The sequence below is a fragment of the Pteropus vampyrus genome, unplaced genomic scaffold (assembly GCF_000151845.1).
Source record: "Pteropus vampyrus isolate Shadow unplaced genomic scaffold, Pvam_2.0 Scaffold681, whole genome shotgun sequence".
NCBI lineage: Eukaryota > Metazoa > Chordata > Mammalia > Chiroptera > Pteropodidae > Pteropus > Pteropus vampyrus.
This window is the reverse complement of record NW_011889462.1, coordinates 1,163,250-1,186,611: the sequence shown is the minus strand read 5'-3', so window position 1 is coordinate 1,186,611 and position 23,362 is coordinate 1,163,250. Positions and strand designations below refer to the sequence as shown.

Below are 23,362 nucleotides of genomic sequence, written 5' to 3'. Positions count from 1 at the left end.
GCACTCCTCTGCTTCTATCAGCTTGCTAGTCATCTTACTCCTAATGATCTATTTTTTTTTTTTGTCATTTTGTTTTAGGTGAGCTGACTTTTTCAATATTTCCTGCAATGTAGACCTCATAGTGGAGAATTCTCTCAATTTTTGTAAGTCTGGAAAGGTTTTTATTTCTCCTTCATATCTAAAAGAGAGCTTAGCTGGATACATTATTCTTGGCTGGTAGTTCCTTTCACTGAATAGTTTAAATATTTGATTCCACTCCTTTCTGGCTTGTAAGGTTTGTGCTGAGAAGTCCGACAATAATTCGATGGGTTTTCTTTTATAGATTACCGTCTTCTTTTCCCTGGCTGCCCTGAGAATTCTGTCTTTGTCACTGATATTTGATAATTTTAATACAAGATGTCTTGGTTAAGGCCTTTTGGGGTTGAGATAATTGGGTGTTGTGTTGACTTCTTGAATTCCAATCTCCAGCTCATTCCTTAGATTTGGGAAATTCTTGTCCACCATTTGTCTGAAAATGCTTTCTAGTCCCTGCTCCTTTTCCTGGCCTTAGGAAATCCCCATTATTCTTATGTTCTCTCTCCTGATGGTATCAGCTAGTTCTTGTATTTCTCTTTCATGATTTTTCATTCTTCGGTTTCTTCCTTCTTCCTTCTGATTTATTTCTGAAGATTTCTGTCTTCGATATTACTGATCCTTTCCTCCATTCAGTCGACTCTATTTCCCAAGCTTGCTATTTTTTTTTTTCAACTCTTGCAGTGTGTTCTTTATCTCCAGGTCTATTTAGTTCTTTTTGAGGATTTCAATCTCCTTGCTAAAAAACTCATTCTGCTCATCTAGCTGTTTTTTCAGTTCCTGAAACTGTTGATATGATTCGTTTTGGACCTCACTGAGTTTTTTTCAGAAGCACAATCCTGAATTCTCTGCCACTTAAGTTGCATATTTTCATGTCTGTAAGCTTATTTTCTGGAGATTTTTCTTTTCTTTTCTTTTTTTTCTGAGATGCCTTGTCACTTTGGTTTTTCATGGTGTTTAATGTACTATTTCTCTGCCTGGACATTAATGGAAGTGTATTCTGCTTTTTTTCCAGATAGAAGATTTATAATATAATGATCTCTCTAGCCTGTTGCAAAGAAGGCATTTTTCTTTTGGTTTCCATTACTTGTTGTCTAAGCCCCTTGGATCCCTGCTTTACATAAAGTCTTAATAATGCCTTTTTTTTTTTCTTATAGATGTTTGGACACTCTTGCTACCCTCAGTCTCAGTTCCTGTCAGTGTTAGTGACAGTTTTGGTAGCATTTGCTCAGATGCCCTGATGACTTATTCCTGCTACCAGCCATGTGGAGCTCACAGCCCTCCCAGGCAGAGCTGTTCAGGGAAGTTGCCGCACCTTCTCCCCTCCTCCTCCTCTTACAGGGAGCTCCAGTGGGCTGTGAGAGGCAGTTTCTTTGTTTCTCCCAGTCCACCACCCGACACCCGGAGTTCTGACCTGTGGTAGCTCTTATGCTCAGATCCCACATTCACATGTACTGGTGTGCAGTTTGGGTGTTTTTTATTGAATTTTAGATGTTCAGCCTATTGTTGTTTCAAGGGGAGAGATCTGGGGACATCCCTCACACTGCCATGTTTCTGACATCACTCTCAGGGATCTGTTTTCCATACTTTATGTCTTTCCCCCAATGAATTGATCAGTCCTCTCTTTATATAAGTCTACATCGAGCGTGGTAAAGGCATATTTAGAGTCAGTATGTATATTGACATGTACTCCTGCTACAGCAGTGTAATGAACTCTACTTTTTGGGCTGAGGTTCCCCTAGTCAGAGGTTTTGCCTCAGTGATAGAATGTAGAGCCACCACAGCACATCCTGCAAGATGTTCTCCTCCCCTCACGAAGCTGCTACCATCAGTATAGTATTCCGCACCAAGGTCCTTGAGGGGCTGGTCTGTCAAGTCGTGTGGGCTGGAAAACACTTCATTCATGACTTCAATGCAATGGTGGTCTGGCTGGCTGGGCCCAATGGGTAGCAAGGTGGCTAGGTTCAAGGTTCGTACTACCTCTAGGCGTATGCGTGGATTCTCGCACAGCATTCCTTGGTATCTGACCATCTGGGCATTGGTTAGCCAATATTGTCCCTTATACTCCAGGGACATTACTGAATTTGTACCTGAACTGTCGGTTCTTGCCCCATAGTCAGTTCGTCGACCTCTAACACAAAGAGGGCCATGGCTGCAAGTGCTCGCAAACAGGGTGGCCAGCCTTGGGTGATGGAGTCAAGTTGTTTAGAGAGATAGGCCACTGGGCAATGCCCAGTTCCCAACATTTGAGTCAGGACCCCGACTGCAATGCCTGCCCATTCATGTACATACAGGAAAAAGGGTTTGGAGAGGTCAGGCAGTCCCAAACCAGGTACACTAGTGAGGGCTTGCTTAATGTCTTCAAAGGCCTTTTGTTGTACCTGTTCCCATACTAGGAGTTCTCATTTGCCCCCCCCTTTGTGGTCTTATAAAGGGGTTTCACCAAGACAAAGTAGTTGGGTATCCAGATCCTACAGAACCCTGTGGCACCTAGAAACTCCCAAACCTGGCATCAGGTAGATGGAATGGGTATCAAGCAGACAGCCTCTTTTCTTTCTGGGCCGAGTTGGCATTGCCCCTGGGATAGGTAGAAGCCAAGGTATTTAACTTTCTCCTGACAGATTTGAGCTTTTTTTTTTTCTGGAAACCTTATATCTGGCTTCCCATAGGGTAAGGAGTGTTTGCGTTCCCTCCATACATTCTCCTTGTGTTTTCTCTGCCAGCAGTAGATCATCTACATACTGGAGCAGATCACAGCCATTCTGGTCTGCTAGGAAAGCTTTTAGGTTGGAGGCCAGTGCTGTTCTGAAAATGGTCGGAGAGTTTTTAAAACCTTGAGACAATCAAGTCCAAGTTAGCTAGCCTTTGTCTCTATTCTCAGGATTTTCCCACTGGAAGGTGAAGATCGACTGGCTCTGAGGGGCCAGGTGTATGCAGAAAAAGGCATCCTTAAGATCTAGATATGTGAAGAAGGTTGTGGGGATGAGTCCCAGGCAGGTGTATGGATTGGGGACGATTGGGTCCAGAGTTACGGTAGCCTTGTTCATGGCCCACATGTCCTGGACTGGCTGATAATCGTAGGTCCCTGTTTTTTTTTTTTTTTTTTTTGGAACAGTAAGAGAGGCATATTCCATGGTTACTGGCACAGTTGAAGGATCCCATACTTATTGAGTCTCTCTAGATGTTTATGGATCCCGATCTGTGCCATGTGAGGGATAAAATACTGTTTCTGACGTATGGGCTCTGTTCCTGGTCTGAGCTCTACCAGTACTGGGGGAATATTCCAGTCTAGTCCAGGGGGATTGTCTTCAGCCCATACCCCAAGTATTTTGAAGGGGCGCTCAGGTCCAGGTTGTGGTCTCCCTACTGTAGAGGAGCCATTCTTCTCCTTGGGGAACTGTGAGTGTCATGATCCTTGCTTCTGGTTTCCCCAGGGTTAGGGCTACTTGGCCATGGAAGGTGAGGGTTTTTTGGGTCTTCAATTTTCCTAACAAGTCTCAACTAATTAAAGCCACTGGGCAGTCAGGGAGGTATAAGAACTTGTGAATGACTTTGCAGCGTCCCAGGTTGCATCATCTGGGCAGCAGGAAAGGGCGATGAGTCTGGCTGCCCATAGTCCCTGCAATGGTGGCCTGTCTCTGTGAAAGAGGGCCTATGGGTTGAGTCACCACAAAATGTTCTGCCCCTGTATCTACCATAAAGTCAATGGGTCAACCCCCTACAGTCATTCTGACCATAGGCTCCTGGGGGCCTAATAGAATGGAGCCCAGTTTGGCCTACTCTTCTCCATAGTCTCTCAAGGCATCTAGGCCAACAAAATAATCTTCTGCGGCCTCAAGTCAAGTGGTCACCGTGTTGGCTGGTACCATCCTTGGAACACCTGGCCTCTTCCTCTTGGGCCAGGAGCAGGCTGGTAACTGCCCAACTGTTGGGGGCACTCATTTTTCCAGTGATCCTTTTGGTGGCAACAAGCACACTGGTCCCGCCCCAACCTCATGTCTGAGTGAGGTGATTCTTTCGGTCGCCTTCTCCTCTGGCCCCATCCGCAGCATGTCAGGGCATCTCTCCAGGAGTCTCCTGATCATTTTACGAGGACAGCAGTGAGCAGATCTACTTTCTTTCTCATTTTTTGGTCTGCCTCCCATTGGGCTTCTTGATCTTGGCTGACGAACACTTTCATTGCCACCTCTAACAATTGACTGGCATTCATACCAGCAAAACCTTCCAATTTTTGCAGTTTGCACCAGATGTCACCCTGGGCCTGACTGACAAAAGCTGCATTAACCATCCTCTGGTTTTGGGCTGCCTCTGAGTCAAAGGGGGTGTAAAGGCAAAATGCCTCACACAACCTCTAATAGAATTGGCTTGGGCTTTCCTCGGGTCCCTGGAGTACCTCCAAGATCTTACTCATATTCATGGCTTTCTTCCCTCCTTCCTTTAGACTGCCTGGGAGGGCCTCCTCATAGCACTCGAGCATTTGGAGTCCACTGTCCTCATTGGGATCCCATTGGGGGTCCCCCTTGGGGAACTAGTTTTGGGCATAGGCTTGAACATTTAAGGTCCCTGCCAGGTCATATTCCTCTAGCCACTTTAAAGCAGCCTGGGCGATTCACCAGCGTTCCTCTATATTGAAGAGGGTCAGGAGGAGCTGGCAGCAATCGGTCCAGGTGGGCTTATGCATCTGGATGATATATTACAGTAGATCAACCATAGCCCGAGGCTTCTCTGTGAAGGAGGGAGTATGATTTTTCCATTTTAAGAGGTCAGTGGTGGTAAAGGGCTAGTACACAAAGGTGCATCAGCCAGACTGTATGTGGCCATCCTGGTCATAGTATATGGGGTCCTGTGTTTCATGCAGGGGTAGTTGGAGGGCCTCTTCTCTAGAGACAGCTGCTTTTGGTCGGGTTCTGGTCAGGCCATAGGGGGTCAGGGCAGGAGGTGGTGGAGAATCTACAGAGGTCAACGAGAATGAGGTATCTGTGGATTCCAGGCTGTTTTCATGTGGACTTGAGGACAAAGGTCTCAGGGGCATAGCTGGCTGCTCTGAGGCCCTTGGCAGGGGTGGATAAGTGGGAGCACATGGAGGTGGGGTATCCTCTGGCTCACTTGGCAAGATTGGTTTCTTTTCTTTAGGTCAGCATTTGGAGGTTTCAGTGGCCCGGGCTAACATTACTCTGCAATTCCCTTCCAGACAGGCTCTCAACCAAGGAGGTTAGGTCAGGACCACATCCTGCCAACTATTAATATAGGAGAACTGGTCTGAATGACCGAGATTCCCTGCAATGACCTAATAGACCCTGGCTATGACTGCCTTGTCCAGGGATCCTTCTGATGACCACCCCTCATCAAATGAGGGCCAGTCTATCTCACAAAAAATATGAAGTTTCTGGGGGGTGAGCTTCACACCATAATCTCCTGAAAAGCCCTCCTTAAAATTCTTTATCATACATCCTAAGGGGGTCTGCTTACTCTCTTGTCCACCCACAATCCACAGTGTGATGGTGACGCATATATGCTCAGGGATTCACTTCACCTTTCTCTGGCTGCTCCCCTTGTGGGGATATTTCAGGTGCCTCTTAGCAATTGATGGGTCAGTATAAGACCCTGACTTGGATCACTGGAGTAGACTCCTCACAGAGATCCAATGATACAACTCTAAGCCGTATGAGATTCTCCATGGACCCGCAAATACGGGCTCAACTCTCACTTCGCAGCCAGGCTGTGTCTCATTCACACTCAGGCTCTCATCATTCAAACACCACCCTCCACCCAAAATACCTGAGAGGTCATAGTTTCATCTCCCTCTACAGACTACTAGGATGACCTCGGGAGTTGATCAGACTCCTCTTCTGCCTCTTTAAGGGCAAGTCAAATACCTGGATCCAGGTCCTTACCAGTCCATCAAGCAGTGCTCCTGCACTGGTTCTTGCACCTCACTGGGTTCCATTGTGCTCTCAGAGCCACCACCCCAGTCCGCTAGAGGAGTTATTTACCCACCCCTACAGACAACAGGTCTGCTGGTGCCACGTAGAGTCTGCTTCTCCTAGCGTCCCGGGGGACAACCCCAATGACAAGGGAGGCAAAAACTGGCTGTCTCTGATCCCAAAGGAGCCCCCAGAAATGTTGTAGGATACTTGGACAGGGAGATGGGACACCAAGGCAATAAGCAGGAAATAGTGTTTATTGGTGCTGGCACTGGCTCAGTGGATTCACATCGAAAGGCTGAGACCCGATCATAGTGGGGCTTTCCCTTTTACACACATCTTATACTTCCTCATAGTTAGACTTGCACGTTATTTCTAGATAAAGAAAATGTATTTCGATTGGGCCATAAAGGGAAGTGAATAACTTTCAATCGTCCTAGGAAGCAGTTAGCTCAGGCCTTATTACCACAGTGCTATGAGAGGAAAGGTAGTGTCAGTGGAGGGCAGGACCAACTTTTTTGGGAGAGCCATGTCCCTGTATTCTGCCAGCAGGCTGCATGGTGAGAGCTCATGGGGGAAGCTTCAAGGCCTGGTAGCCCACCTCGTTCCTGATGCCTGTCAGAGTCCTCTAGCACCTTCAGGCCACATGGCAGAAAGATATTCTCTACCCTAGAAGGAACCAGAACTCTCAAGCGACAGGCATCTATCTACCTCCTGGTCCAGGAGCCCAAGCACTACTTGTTGTTCTGTCATTTCATTTCTTCCTTACATTAATTGCTACCATTGAATGAAAAACAAAGCTGTGCCAGGGAACCAAGGGTGGTGTCCAAGACTGCCATTCATTTCTGAAAGTATTCACATTTGGATTAGTTCAGAAAGTGACCTGCCTTGATTACATTACAGAGTTCCAACTGAAATGTTTCAGAGAACTAGAACTCAACAGGACATTTTGACAACGCTAGGATGAGATCGGATCACTCAAAGAATGTTCTTGTATTAACCAGGAACATTGGAGATCCTGAGATGTCTTTAGGACCTTTGTATGAGCAAATACATAGTAACAGGTCTCCTTAAGTCATGTTATAGAAACACTGGTCTGTCCCAACAAATGGTTATGGTTTCTTGTCCTAGATAATGAAGGTCAAAATATGTCTTATTTTCCTTTTTACCTTGGCTTCCAGGTAGCTCAGTGCCTACTTTTATGCTCAATTCCAGACCTACTTTCCTAGGACTGGTCCTCTGGTACAGTCCCTGGTCTCTTTTCCCTCTTTGTTGCATGAGCCTGTTGTTTAATTTTTGTTTATTATAACCATTATTGCTGATTGTGGGATATTTCTTCAGAAGGAGGTTGGGTGAGTACAAGTAGGCAAGATAAAGAGTAAGTAATGCTGGGAGGTTACTGTGTCTTTAAAGGGCTCTCTGCCAAGGATGAATTAGGCATGTGGGCTGGAAAGGAAGAGAAAGGACTTGAAGGCCTCAATGGTGGCAATCAGGGAGCAGTTATCAAAGAGCACACGCCTATGGTGACATCACAGCAGATCACTTGAAATAAACAGAATTGTTGCAAGTTAGCATGAATAAAAAACTTCATATGCACAGAAGGGAAAACCATCCACAGCTTCTTGTTTAGTGGTCATTGCTTTCATATCTGTTGGCTATCTTGGCCTATACTTGAGGCAAAAGTGGAAGTGTTTGTGTTATGCTTCACTCACTAACTTTGTACCAGAAAGAAGCCTAAGGCACTACATGAGCTACTATCTTATAGTAACCAGCCTTCCTCTCACTGGGACTCACTTAGATTGTCCTTATTTTTTCAATAATGAAGATAATGCTGCAGTGAGCCTGTTAGTTCATATATAGCTTTTTCCTTCTTTTAAATCATATTCACAGAGTAATTGCTCAAATGTAGAATTAGTGTCCCAGAGTATGAGTGTTTGAATACAATAGTGTGTGGGTCTGGCCTGAAGAACCGGACCAGTTCCCAAAACCATAGCACCAGAAGCTTGCTCCTGTACCCCAGACTTATCACTGTTGGATTTGGCATTAAGACATTAATTTGGTACAAAACTACAACTTATTACTCAATCTGAGTTTCTTTGCTGTATGGTTGAGCAAGTCACTCTACTTTATGATGTCGTAGTCTTGTTTTTTTTTTTCTTTCTTTTGCTGTTTGTGTTTCATTCTCATAAACTATTTCTTCATAATTACTACACCTTTATCAGTTGAGGATTAATAAATTCATTAAAATTTGAGGGAATTTTTATGTTAAAAATTAGCAATGGGTCTGTCATATTTTGTACAAATAGCTTTCTAGCCTGTTTTCCTTCTTGTTTTATTCTCCCCCACCTTCTGCCCCCAGAAATTCAGATTGTTTTCTAGTTAAGTCATGGCCCTGATTTGCCAGTGAAAGGGGACTGTCCCGTTATCGTTCCTTACCCTGAGTTTGGAGGCTAAGTCTGGCTGAGAGTGGTCTTTGGGGGCAGGTTTTGTGCATTTGAGGCCTAAACCTGGACCCTGCATTATGCTTTATTCCCATTTGGGCCCCATGGGCCTGGGAGCTGGGGCAAGTCTGCACCTGGACAAGGCTTGTGGGCCACACCATCCTCAAATCTGAAAGACCAGGATGAATGAGGTCCCAACTCAGCCCCATGAAGGTAACCACAGCAGACTGCTTACCTGGTTGTAGAGCTCTCCAAGACCCATCTATACCTGAGAAGGGAAGTCCCTAGGGTTCATCCTTCAGTGGCCAGGAAAGTCACCCTGGGGTAGGATGGGAGCATGCACCCAGCAGAAGGTTTTGTTCAGCAGAGTCAGAGATAGGGATGGGTCAGTCAAGGTGCTGAGCAAGACCCCTCTTAGCTATTCACGTTCTACAGACCCCCGTACCTAGCATCTCTTCAGCCTCCTGCCCATCACACTATTGCCTTACGTAACTTGGTTACCTGTCAGTCCCACTGTTCATGCACTATCTCCTCCTCCAGGAACCTGCCCTTGCTGACTGTTGCAGCACTTCCTGGAGGTACAACCTGGAGGACTCCCAGTAGAGGTGTCCCTTTAGGCATGAAATGGCTATTTGCCTGGCTTACAAAAAGGTGTAGTGTGAGGTTGTCAGACTGAATGCATATGTTGGATGATTGGATCCGAGGTTCTGCCAGGTGAGTGAGGTTCTCTTCTGGTCCCTCTGGGATCCCCTTGCCCCCCTACAGACGTAAGTATGACATTTGGGGGTGCTCTGAGTGGGACAGGAGGCTGTAAGTGACTCCCTCCCTGTCTCATCGCAGAGCCTGGGCGCAGCTCAGGAAAGTAGCGAGCCATCCCCCTTGTCTCCAGCCTCCTTTGTGTGTGAGTCACCATCTGGGAGTAGCCTTCATTTATTTTAATTTAACAGCAGCACTCTGCTCATCCTGGAAGCACTGCCACCAGCTTGTCCTTCATTCCACTGTAGCTTTATACTCTGCGAAGGAAGGGGGCTGGGTGCAGAGTGCTTTGCAATAATCGTATATTGCATCATATTTCAAAAATTTTTTTCTAAGTAGAAGCAATGGGAGAAATTTACTAGCCTGACAAAAAAAATCCATTGTTCATCAATTTATGTGCAGTATCTCAGGAAGGGATTAAATCATTTAGCAACATGTCCTTAAGAAATCATTGCAGGCTCACACTGCACTTTCTATTCCTAAAACTTCCCATCAAATACGTTTTCCAAATGCAAAGCAAGTTTGATGCTATGGTCATCTTCCTAGCTGTTCAAAAGCTGTGTGGTAGAATTCTGGGCAGAGCTGTGTTCGGGTGTATGTGGAAAATACACACTTGTGTGCCTACAGATGCCAATAAATAGATGCTCTGGTTACATAAAATCACACAAAACAATTGTCTAGCTGTGATTGTTTTCAGTTTTCTTATGTTTGCCGCAAATTCATCTAGATAAATAAAGACATAAATATATCTAAGCCCCTAGCTACAGAATTCCAGAAGGCTTGTTAGAGTCCCCTTTTGCTATGCACAGAGCTCTGCAGGGCTTGGCATAGTGTTGTCAGGTGATCAGGGGAAGGAGTAAACTGCCCCTTGAGAGTCAGTGGACCAGTAGTTGGGAGCTTTGGCTTTGAAGCCAGCTAGACCTAGGTTCAAATTGCAGCTCCTCACTAGCAAGTTGTGTGACTTACCCCCTCAACACTTTCCTCTTAGGGCCATGTGAGCCTGGAATGTGTGGTACTGGGACTGGTGTTTAGATTTTTGGATGGGGGTCCTTTGGTTGTTAATGTGCCTGAAGTTCTTACAGCCTGTCTCAGCAGAACAGCCAGTCCCCACTTTGACCATGCATGAGGCAGGAGGTGTGGGTAACTAAATATTGTGGTGGTAATTTTATGTGTCAACTTGACTGGGCCATGGAGTGCCTAGATGAAACAGTATTTCTGGGTGTGTCTGTGAGGGTATTCCCAGAAGAGATTAGCATTTGAATTAGTAGACTGAGTAAAGCAGATTGCCCTCCCCAGCATGGGTGGGCCTCATACAATCAGTTGAAGGCCTAAATAAAACAAAAAGTTTGGGGGAGGGAGCTTTTGTTACCTTCCTGCCTGCCTGCTGGGCTGGGACATCAGTCTTCTCCTACCCTTGGACTAGGACTTATACCATTAGCCCCCTGATTCTAAGGCCTCTGGACTCAGACTGGAACTATACCACTGGCTCTCCTGAGTCTACAGTTTGCAGATGACAGATCCTGGGACTTCACAGCCTCCATAATTCCATGAGCCAATTCCTCATAATAAATCTTTCTCTCAATAGATAGATATATGTATATATAGGAGATATATATATGTATATATCTCCTATCGGTTCTGTTTCTCTGGAGAAAAAAGACTAATACAGATAACACAGATATGAAGGTGGATAACACAGCCTAATCATTCATGAAAAAAAAAAAGAAATATTTTTTGTTGGAATTAAACAGGAAGACATTCTAAACATTAATCACTCAGTTTTATTCATCTGCAAAACACTTGCTGAGCACCTCCTGTGCCAGGCCCTGATCCAGGGATCCCAGGGTGGACTAGCTGCCAATCTGTCATCGTGGGGCTCAGGTTCTTGAGGGACATAGGTGGTGAACTAGTGGATGAGTTGAGGAGCACAGAAGGTAAGTACTGTGCAGGCAATAGCAGGGCCCTGGCAATGGGGAGGGGGAGGTGAGAGTAGATAACAACTGCACAGGTCACCGAGGCCAGAGAACAATAGGCACCACCTGCCTCCTGGAGAAGGTGTTTGAGTGGGAAGGCGAGAGAAGCTCAGCAGGTCCTTGGAACAGTCAGGGTAGGGAGAGCTTCCAAACTCACCAGGAGAGGCCCTGGAGAGGGTGCTTGGCTGAGCTGACAGACTGCATCTTCAAATTTTATTTCCATCTTACAGAAGGCGCTGAGGCAGAGACCATCCATGGCAGGACAGGGCAGGCCTGCACAGAGGCCCTTGTAGGGCCTGGGGCTGTGGCCTGTGGACTCTGAGGGTCCGGAGCACCTCACTTTATCTTACCCTTCGTGGAGCATCTTTTATTTTCCTCTTCCTATGACAATATCATGCTTCCCACCAGCCTCAGGAGGCCCAGCCCTTGCTCCTTTACCTGCTTCCCCCACAGTGTTACCTGCACTCTGCCTGGCTCCTAGCAGGTGTCAGAAATGTGGCTAAGGGCATGGTAAGTAATAGATAGCCTTGGCCAATGAGAGTCTGGAGGTGAGCCCTTGCAGCCACCTCAATAGTCATCTGTGGACTGGTCTTCCCCCAGTCCGCAATCACCCCTTGGGAGGTTCATGGGGCAGCTCCTGTCTACATACCTCCACTCCCATGCCCCATCATTATTTAAGTGGTGACAGCTGGAAGTGCTCCTTCAGCTGCTGGAAACCGTGGTAGGTGGGCTTATCACAGGGTTAAGTGTCCTTCAGGATGGCCAGAGACATCCTCATGTCAGAGGACAGTGGGGCTTGTAGCCGTGGGACTGTGTTTATTCTCTCCAGGGGAAAAGAGGCCCTCTGTGTTGATTGCAGGCTTCACTCAGACCTATGGCCAGGGAAGAAGGGAAAGGATGAGGTCCCTTAAATGCATTCCTTTGCCTCACCTCCCTGTGCTGCCTACACTTCCCTCCTGAGCTCTGAGTCTGTTTGCTGTTTCTTAGAAAGGCAGGTGGCCCTGTGTACTTCTGAAAAATCCTGAGGCTATGCTCAAGGATGGGCAGGGGCCAGGCAGGGCCACTCAGAGACCCAATGGGTGTTGGGGTGAGGCAAGGGCTCTGCCCACTGTCACAGCTTGGGTGCTTGGGGGCAGGTACATGGTATTCATTCCTCCAGGGGAGCTGACAAGCTCTTTGTTGGATCCATGGAACAGGAGGTGTCCTTGACAGGGAGAAACTGAAGGGGAACCTAGGCTGGAGTTGCTAAAATTGAAGGGGGTCATTCCCAGTGGCGGGGGGAGGGGGTGGTCATTGAAGGTCCAGAGGCCCTGGGAGTGTACACAGTAAGATGGGCTGCAGCTGAGAGCAGCTGAAAGGAAGGAAGGAGGAGAACCAGGGGCCCCATGAAGTAAGGGCAGGGGTCATGGACAGCATGAAGGAAAAGAATGCTGAGTGAGATGTGGTGGGGACAACAGACGGGTGTCCTTCAGGTTTGCCAGCATGCTGCTTCACCAGGAGACTAGTGTGGATCCAAAGAGACAGTGGGTATGGTTCTTGGTTCCCCAGATGTGTTCCTTGGGGCATGAGGGTGCTACATAGAAAATGGTGCTGAGATTAGTTGAGTTTGGGAATGCTGGATTTATCATGCTAAATAGCCTTCTCACTGGTGACCACCCAAAGCTGGACCTCCACAAGGGGTTGGAGAGTCAATAGCACTCAGGGCACAGATGAGAAGAGATGGCACAGGCTCTGCTAAGAAGTTGGCTGTAAGAGGAAGAGAGCCAGAGAGGAACATGGGACAGAGGGAGATTTTTTATCTCCCCTTTTATTTTAAAAAGAGAAGCAATTTAAATAGAGTTGTATATGTATTAGGGACAGGAGTGGGGAAGAAAATGTTTGTTGAAGTCAGGATTGAGGCAGCCAGGCAAGAGAGTTGCAGAGCTTATGGGGAAGTGGCAGGAGAACTGCTGCCTCATCACCTCTCTTGGTGGTGTGAGTGAGAGTGAGCTAGTGTGTGAACAAGAGAGTGTGTGTGTGAGAATATGTGAGTGTGTGTGGTGGGGGGAGGTGGGAGGGTAAGGTTCCAGGGTATAGAGACAAAAGGTGGCTGGATCCAAGGGTGAGGTCCACTGAGGTCAGAGGCCATGACTTCATGGTGACTCTAACAGTAACAGCTGTTTCTTTCCAGCAATCAAGAAGGTGAGCAACTGGTTGATTCAAGTTGGAGGCCTTACTGGGCGTCAGTGGAAGCATCAGAGATCATAAATGGTGTTAAGGACTTGGTGAGAATGGAGATAGAAGAGGGCTTTTGCATTTGAATATTTGAAATCTTCTGGTGCTAGAGTAAATGGTAGACTATCAAGGGCTGCTGTCAACTTCCTCCCAGTGCTAGAAGAGAGAGATCCAGAGCAAATGTAAAACCAGGGGATACCTGGGGAGACAGACCAGAGTCAGTCCAGTTACTGAGGACATAATGGGCAAGGAGAGAACTAGTGAGGCAGCCTCAAAGTCATGCTAGGTTTTTCCCTTTTTCTGCTTGTAGGGACTGAGTACCCCCATTCTGACCTTGGAGGAGGCCCCTCTGCCACTGGGCACAGAGGGTACTCAGAGCAGACAGGAAACTCAGAACGAAGCAAAAACTAAGATCATTCCCACATGAGCAGTGACCAGCTGCTCCAACCTGTCCCTTCAGCCCCACCATCACCCTATATACCCTATAGGTATAAAGCTGGCAGCAAACTGGTGGCAACAATGTGGTGATATCAGGCTATACTGGGTCCACCTGGGCATAGGGCTCATAGTAATGGGTATGAGGGCTGCCCAGCTCCTGGATATTCCCTTTCTTACTACAACCTTATCTGGAGAAGCGTGAGATACAGTGCACATCTACCCCTGGGAGACATTAATGGCCAAGGTGGCTGATATCTCCAAGGAAATAAGCATGAGCTCACAGGCCTCTAATAAAAGGCCAGAAACCTATGACAGACCCCAAAGGGAGTCACCTATGCCAGAGGAGACAGACTGATAGAACAGACAGAGCAGGTACTTAAGACAAGCAACCAAAGTCTTCAGAGTCATAAAGGAGAATTTGGGGAACATAAGCTCAAAAGAAGCAGTTATGAAGATGAACCAGTTAGAGATGTTGGGGATGACAAATACAATATACATGTTGAAATGGACTGGAAGCTTCACTGAGGGACTATTTCAGCAAGCATCAAGAAGGGAGAAAGGGGATGGAAAGCATAGGAGGAAAGTTGAGAGGTGTGAAAATTAGAAAAAGAAGTGTCTTCATCTTTATATCAGGAGTCTTGGAAAGACAGAAAAAAGGAAATGGGAAGAAAATATTTGAATAAATGCTGAAGGAGAATTTCTAAGAATTAAAAACATAAGACTTTAGATGGAAGCATTCAAGTGTCAAACAAACCAAAACCAGCAAAGAGAGAGTTCTAGAAGAAAAAGTGGTTATGGAGAAACAAGAGTCTGACCTAGATCTCTCAAGGCCACATGAAAGACCAAGTCCATTGTCAGGTCCATAATGCGTGGCACGAGGCTAAGACTACGCAACATACAGGGCTGTGATAAGGACAAATCTAAAAACGGATGCACTGTGTGAAATGAAAGAATCAGGGGGAACCCTGGAGCCCAAAACCATTAATGTGCACCACAAAAGCCCATATAAATAATACTTTGTAATTTTCTTATCTACCTTTATACATTTATAAATAAGTGGCATGTGGACTATAAGGCACATGTAAAATAGATGAGGGGCTGCTGGGGTGGGGCATGTGAAGAATGGGATCAGAGATGGTGAGTGAAAGGAAAAACCAACACCAACAATAACCAGTACTGAAGTGGGACCTGGTGTGGACTGATGATGTGTAGGAAGGGAGACGGAAGGAGACACCTTCTGAACTGAGGAGTGATCAAGTTTGTGCATCCAAGCCTCTAAACACACAAAAAAATGAACTGTAATTAAAACAGAAATATATCTTATAACATCTAGACCAGCAGGGGAGGGAAAAAGAACAAGAAAACTCAGTCCACTAGGGACAAATAGAAAGTAAGACAGTAAAAGTATATATCGAAAAGTATATATCGACAGTAAAAGTATATAACGATATAAAAAAAACATATCGTTAAAAACAGATTCTCTAACTAAATTTAAAAAAAAAAGCAAACTATGTAATATATATGAAATATATGAAATCTGAAATGCGCAATTTTAAAATTTGACATCTTGGGCCAATATAGAACCCCACACTCAACATGTTGGACGTTCATGATTTCTCAGCACAAATGGAACCTTTATAATATTGACCATGTCGTGAGCCACAAAGAAAGCTTCAACAAATACGAAAGATGGTATATGGGACATGCTCTCTAATCAAGACACAATAATATTAGAAGTCAATCACAGAAAGACAGGCTCCAAACCCAGATATATCTGAAAACCAAAATAATTTGTGGGCCAGAGGAGAAATGATAATGAAAAATGCAAAAGATATAATCCGAGCAATAAGAAAGCAGCAGATATTGATTGTCATGGGATGCAGGTAAAATGGCACTAGAAGGAAATATATAACCTATGTTAGGAAAAAAGAAAGAATGAAGATTACTTAGCTCTATATTGAACATATAAGAAAAGATGCATAAAATAAACTCAGTGAAGAAATTGGAGACAGAGAGGGTGGTAGACCAGGAGAGGGGAGTTCCCAGTGAGGTTAAAGAGCAAATGTGTGAACCAGAGGGGAGCCAAAGGGCAGTCTGACCCTGCTTAGAGAAGGCTGGGCACTGTCTCCCCACTTCTTAGACCTCCTGTGCTGGGCTTCCTGAGAGCATGGGCGTCAGGGTGCCCCTCTGACTCTACTCTGTAGTCATTCAGGGCAAAGGACAGGAACTGGAAGTGCTTGGGGCATGGCGGGGCCTGATGGGCAAGTTGCTTCTGTCAACCATGATTGTTGCTGCCAATTCAACACCAACAGGAATCCCCACTTTGGGGTGTAGTGAAGAAGGAAACTTTATTTAGTGCAGACAGCTCAATTGTGATACAGCATGGTTTTGAGGCAGCCCTTGGGCAAGGCTCCTCTCTGGTTAGACAGCTCTGCTCTGCTCTGCTCTGCTCTGCTCTGCTCCCATCCTCTCCAGTCCAGTATATTCTGGTATACTTCCCTCCTCTATGGTTCAGCAAGAGGTCTTTGGTGTTACAGCTCCAGCCAGGGAAAGACAGTCTTTAATCTTTGGTGGAAAGGGAAAGTATGCTTTCAGAACCAGAGGGAAGCTGATTTGTATAGACAGATGTCCCTTCCCCAATTCCTAATTAGTCTGTTCTCATGCAAATGAGGACACCAAATCCTCACAGTTTGATCTAAAAAGCACTGTCCTGATTGTTCAGAACGAAGCCTCTCTGATTAGTCAGTGAAGGTGCTAATGAGGATATAGCTGCACAGATCTGATTGGATGGGGAAAGTCTCAGTCCTATTGGTTGAAATAGGATTCCAGGAACTCATTTATAAGAGTTGGCTCAGAGGCAGGAACACTTTGCAGGAGGCAGGCAACTTAAAGCAGGCTTCTTCCTGAAGCACAGCTTGTGTGAAAGAACTCTGTTTAGAAACAGCTGCTAGGCTCTGTTTTTAAATTTGAGCCTATTCTCTCAGGCCCAAGATGAGGAGGGCTAGCCAAGCAGCCCTGCCTCAGGGAAGACCCTGGGCATCATACTTATGTTAATCTAGTAATGAGTGGAGGGGCATGTCCCCTTGTTTACAAACTGGCAGAGTTTGTCTGAGATTAGATTACGTGTTCTGAAAGCATCTGATGAACACAGCTACATGGGTCTCTGGACCTGATTCTGTTCTTCATTCTCTGAGCAGATTTTAAAGCCAGACTCCATTTCCCTAATGTTTAAGCCTTCTTCGAGTTTTCTGTTTCTTAAAAAGTTTTATTTCTTCCAATTATTGTCCATTTTGTCAAAGTTTTCAAATTCTCTGGCATAATAATGGTCTAGTTATTTTTAAATTTTGTTGTATTTAAAATTCTATTCCTTTTTGATTCCTTGTATTATATGCTAATACTTTCTTCATCTTCTTGGTCAGTTGTTCTAGAGGTTTGTTTAATTCTATTAGTATTTTCAAAGAACTAATTTTTTGATTTGGTTGATCTTTTTCTATTTTATCTTTATTTTATATTTCATCGATGTTTGCTCTAATCTTTCTTCTAACCAGGTTTTTATTTTTATTAACTTCTTCATTTAGACCCTAAGAATGTTTTTCTAATAGGTAACATTAAAGATAACAAATTCCCCTAGAAGTACCTTTCGGTGGCATTCCTCAGGTTTTGATGTATATTATTTTCAACAGTGATAAGCAATCATACAGTGTGAATTCTTATGTTCCTCAGTTTTTACACTCAATATTTTGTTTGTGAGATTCATCCATGTTGTTTCCCATAGCTACAATATATTCATTTCCGTTGGAATATATAATATTCTATTGAATGACTATATCATGATTTATTAAGCCTAATGTTGGTGAATGCTTAGATTGTTTCCAATTATTGGTTTTTGTGAATAATGTTTCTGTGATCATTTTTGTACACGACTCTTAAGATATATGTCCACACATTTGTGTTGGGTATATATCTAGGAATTAGATTGCTGAGCCATAGGATATGCTTATATTAAACTTCAGTCAATGATGTCATCTATTTTCCAAAATATTTGTACAATATAAGCTCTTGCCAATAGTGGTCAGTACCTGCCCCTTGCTCCACAATCTTGTCAATACTTGCTATTGTTAGTCTTTTAAATTTTAGTCATCCTGGTGGATGTGTAATGGTGACTCAAAGAGATGTGAATTTAAATTTCCCTGATTACTAATAAGATTAAGCATTATTCATAATAGCCACTTGCATATTCTGTTGTATGAATTCCATGTTCAATTTTCTAGCTTATTTTTCTTTTGATTTGCTTGTCTTTTCCTTATTGATCAGTAGGATGTCTTGAGAGGATTAAAGTATTTTCTTTTTAATAAGCATTGTAAATATATTTTCCTACTTCGTGCATTGCTTTTTTACTCTCAGTTATGTCTTCTGATGAACAGATGTTCTTAATTTCAACATTGTCCAATTTAGCAATCTTTCCCTTTTTCTTGATTATTGCTTTTTGTACCCTATTTAAGAGGTCTTTTCCCACCTCCCAAATCATTCTCCTAAATTATCTTTAATCCACCTGGAATTGATATTTATAGATGATGTGAAGTAGGGGTCAAGTTTTATTTTTTTTTCCCACATGGATATCCTATTCCCCCAGTACCATTTATTGAAAACTCCATCCGTTGTTCTAAAGCCTACAATGACAACTTTGTCTAAAATCAAGAGCTCATGCAAGCATGAGTCTCTATTTTGCTCCACTAGTCTCTCTATCCTTGCACCAGGACCACTCTGTCATACAGCTTAAAATAACTTTTATTGGTAGAACAGATCCCTTCACCTTGTCTTCTTAAAGCATACCTTAGTTATTCGCAGGCCATTTCATTTTTATTCTAAGAACTTTTAGAATTAGTTTGTCAAATTCCTCTAAAAACACTGTTGGGATTTCGGCTATGATTGATTGCATTGAATCATAGATGAATGTGGGGATGATTAACATCTTTGTTATATTAAATTCTCCAATCTAAGAACATGATATATTCCTCCAGTTATTTAGGTGTTGTGTTTCTGTGTAGAGCTCCAGCACAGCTTTTGTTAGATTTATTCCTTCATATTTAATTTTTTATGAGTTCGTTTATGGTATCATTTAAATTTTTTAAATTAATGGTTTTTGCAGATATATATAATTATTTCTATATTGACCTTTTATCTAGCAACTTTGCTAAAATAATTTATTTATTTAAAAATTTATCCATGGATTCTTTTGGGTTTTCTATGTACATCATAATAGCATCTACAAATAACTACAGTTTTATATTTTTGTCTTCATATTTTAACTTGTTTGCTTAAAAAGGCTAAAGTTAATGATCAATAATCTTCTCTCAAGAAATAAAAGACCTCAGATTATTGTTTCATACCCCATTTTACAGTTATTCTTTTCTAATATTTTAGTTCCAGCTTGTTTATAGAGCAAGAGTTTTTTGATGAGGTCCAACTTCTTAGTTTTTATTTATTTATTTTTTTTAATGGACTGTGCTTTTGTGTCAAGTCTAAGATCTTTGCCTCAGCCTAGACCTAGAAATTTTCTTTTTTTTCTTCTTCTTCTTCTTCTTTTTTTTTTTTTTTTTTTTTTTTAGGCGAGGCAACCCTTGGTTGACCTCAGAGATTGCAAGGACCTTGTCAGCTTACAATCTCTTATTTTTTAATTTTTTACACCTACAGCACCTGGTCTTCTTAGGAGGGAATCTATTTTTCACTGTGAACACCCAAATGCTCCAGCACTATTTGTTGATAAGATTATTCTTCCTTCATTGAATTGCTTTCGAATTTCAGTTTCCACTTGTTCATTGTTAGTACACAGAAATATGATTAATTTTGTGCATTGATTTTATATTATGAGACATTGCTGAACTCATTTCTTAGTTCTGGACTTTTTGTCAAAAGTAAGTTGAGCATATTGTCAGTCTGTCTTCGGGTTCTCTATTCTGTTCCATTGATCTATGTGTGTCTGTCCCTCCACAAAGCTGTATAATATCTCATAGCTTTGATTACTGTACCTATATTGTAAGCCTTAATATTGGATAGGGTGATTCTTCGTACTTTATTTTCCTTTGTCAAGATTCTTGTTATTATCCTAGGGCCTGTGCTTTTCCATATAAATTTTATAATAAGCTTGCTTATGTCTACAAACAACCTCGCTGGGATTTTGATAAAAATTGCATTAAATCTATAAATCAATTTGGGGACAGCTGACGTCTTTCCAATTCATGAACACAATATGTCTCTATATTTTTTAGATATTTCTTGATTTTTTCCATCAACATTTTGTAATTTCAGCATACAGATCCTGTACATGTTTTGTTACGTCTATAATTAAGTATTTAATTTTCTTTGGAATGATTGTAAATAGTGTTGCATTTTAAGTTTCAGTTTCCATTTGTTTGTCATTAGTATACAGAAATGTGATTAATTTTTGTCCATTGATCTTATATCCTGAGACATCGCTGAACTCATTTCTTAGTTCTGGATTTTTTCTTGTTCCTTCAGGTTCCTTAATGATACTTTATATCTTCCTTTCCAATTGGCAGTTCTTTAGTTTTATTTCTTTTTCTTTCCTCTTGCAGTGGCTAGAATTTCCAGCACTATGCTGAATAAGAGTGGTAAGAGTAGACATTTTAAGGGAAAGAATCTAGTCTTTCACCATTAAGTGTGATCTAAGTTGTGTGTTTTTATAAATCCTCTTTATCAAGTTAAACTAATTCCCCTCTATTCCTAACATGCTGAGAAGGTTGTTGTTTTTTTTGTTTGGTTGGTTTTGTTTGTTTTTGAAATTATTAAGAATGAGTGTTGGATTTTGTCAGATGTTTTTCTTGCATTTACTGACGTGATCACATGAATTTCTCTTTAGTCTGTTGGTATAATTGATGACATTGCATATCTGCAATAAATCCCACTTGCTAATATTGGAATTGGTTTGCTAGTAATTAGTTAAGAAATTTTGTGTCCAAATTTCTTTTCTATTTTTTTTTTTTTTTGGAGTAGATTTTACAAAATTAGTGTTATTTCTTCTTTAAATATTTGGGAGAATTCTCTGGTAAAACTATCAAGGCCTGAAGACTTCTCGTTCAGAAGCTTTTAAATTACAGATTTAAAATTTCTTTTTAATTCTACTTTGAACCTTCTTCTTTGACTCATTTCTTCTAAGTTGAATTTTTGAGCATAAAAAGACAGTAGTCTTTTAGTATCCTCTTAATGACTGCAGGATCTTTTGTGAGTTCCATCTTTTATTTTTGATATTGGTGATCTGTGTATTTTCTCTTTTCATCTGTGTCAGTCTTGCTAGAAGTTTGACGATTTTATTGATTTTTTTGAAGAACCAGATTTTTATTTTATTAATTTATCTTGTTAACTCTGAGAAGAATATATCTGCCAGGAAGGATTTCTTGTAGTTAATCGGGCTCAGATTCATGACCAGTGGCTAGTAGCCATTGTTTATAGAGGTCTCTCATACACACTGCATTTCAAAGAAAAGCTGCAGAGTGGGCTGCCAAGCCTCCTGCCCTGTGCTCTTGCTGTTTGAGTTGACTCTTATAAGGTTGCTCCTAGGGTCAAAATTCGACGAATAGGATTGAGACTTTCCCCGTCCAAAGGAAGCTGTACAACTACATTCTCATTGGCATCTTCACTGATCAATCAGAGCAGCTCCAATCCAACCAATCAGGACTTGATTTTTGGACCAACTTCATCGCTGTCTTGGTGGAACACACTTTCGGTTTCCATAGATGACTAAATTTGCCAGCTGTAATATCAGTGCAGAGCAGAACTATCTCACCAAAGCTGTAAAACCAGAGATGTAACACCAGAGCCTCCTTGCCCAGGCCACCTCATGCAAGCTGTTCCACGGCCATGTGTTCCACAGCTGAGCTCTTTCACAATTGAGCTGTTTGCATAAAAACAATTTCTTTCCTCGACACACCCCAAACGGGGAACTCCTGTTGGCATTGAATTGGTGATGACAGCTATTGCTTTTCTGTTTTTAATTTCATTGATTTCTGCTCTTTATTATTTTTTTGCTATAGATTTATTTCGCTCCTCCTTTTTTCATTCCTTAGATTATTGATTTGAGATCATTTATTTCTAATATAAGCATTTAGTGCTATATGTTTCCTTTTCAGCAGTACTTCAGCTGCATTTCACATATTTTGATATGTTGTATTTTCACTTTCATTTAGTTCCATGTATTTTTTTTTCTTTGAGACTTATTTGACCCATAAGTTATTTAGAGTTGGGTTGCTTAATTTGCATATTTTAATAAAATTCCTTATTGCCTTTATGTCATTGACTTCTAGTGTGAGTACATATTGTCAGAGAGAACAATCTGTATAATATTTATTATTTTAGATTTATTGTAGTTTGTTTTATGACCCCGGATATGGTATGTTTGTGGTGACTATTCAGTGGACACTTGAAAACAAGATATATTCTGTTGTTGTTGGACAGAGTGTTCTATATAAATATCAATAGGACCTTACTGGTTGACTGTTATTCAAATATATATTCTTGTTGATTTTCTGTCTAGCAGTTCTAACAGTTGCTGAGAAAGAGGTATTGAAATCCCAACTATAATTGTTGATTTATCCATTTTTTCTTTCAGCTCTATCAGTTTTTGCTTTGTGTATTTTGAGGCACTGTTTTTGGTTCATATACATTTAGAGTTTTATGACTTCCTGGTGGATTGATTCTTTTTATCATTGTGTAATATTTCTTTTTGCCTCTAATAATTATTAGTTAATATAGCCACTCCTGCTTTTTAAAAACTAATGTTCACATAGTAAATTTTTTCTACTTCTTTACTTTCAATCTACTTAGGCCATTGAATTTGAAATGAGTTTCTTGTAAACAGTATGTAGTTAAAGTGTGTTTTTGTTTAAATCTACTCTTCCCATCTCTGTTTCTTCAGATTGTATATTTAGACTATCTACATTTCAGGTTATTGTTGATATTTTCGAGCATAAACCTGCCATTTTATTATTTATTTCCTGTTTGTTTTCTCTGATTCTCATTCCCGTTTCTCTGTTATTCTCTTCCTGTGTGTTACTTGAATAATTTTTAGTATTTCATTTTGATATATTTATAATGTTTTTGAGTGTGTTTCTTTGTATAGTTTTCATTTTGGTTGCTCTGGATATTACAAAATATATATTTGACTTATCATGGTGTGCTGGTATCAAAATTTTACCTCTTAAAGTGAAATGTAGAAACCTTCTTTCATTTAGGTCTATTTACCTTCCCTAATTTTATAAATCATTGTCTTGTGCATCAGATAATATTATAATTTTTGTTTCAATCTTTAAATATGATTTATAAAACCCACGAGAAAAAGGATAATCTATTGTTTGTGCATTTCTGACTTTCTGTTGTTCTTTCTTTCTTCCTGATGTTCCATAATTTCTTCTTTTATAATTTCTTTCCTGTTTGAGATCTTCCTTTAGCCAATTTTCAAGGATATGTCTTAAGGTGAAAAATTATTTGTTTTCTTTCATCTGAGAATATCTTTCCTTCTTCATTTTTG

The 23,362-nt window shown here is 42.0% G+C and overlaps 1 protein-coding gene across 1 annotated transcript in view; it reads right to left on the bottom strand.

Moving 5' to 3' along the window:
* Positions 1 to 1,767: 1,767 nt before the first annotated feature.
* Positions 1,768 to 23,362, bottom strand: part of LOC111733910 — a 31,314-nt gene continuing 9,719 nt past the window's right edge. Inside the window, exons 5-7 of the mRNA XM_023526046.1 lie at positions 19,287 to 19,297; positions 8,068 to 8,095; positions 1,768 to 2,203 (exon numbers count right to left, since the gene is read on the bottom strand). Coding sequence (XP_023381814.1) covers positions 1,768 to 2,203; positions 8,068 to 8,095; positions 19,287 to 19,297 — 475 coding nt within the window. The remainder of the gene's footprint in view (positions 2,204 to 8,067; positions 8,096 to 19,286; positions 19,298 to 23,362) is intronic.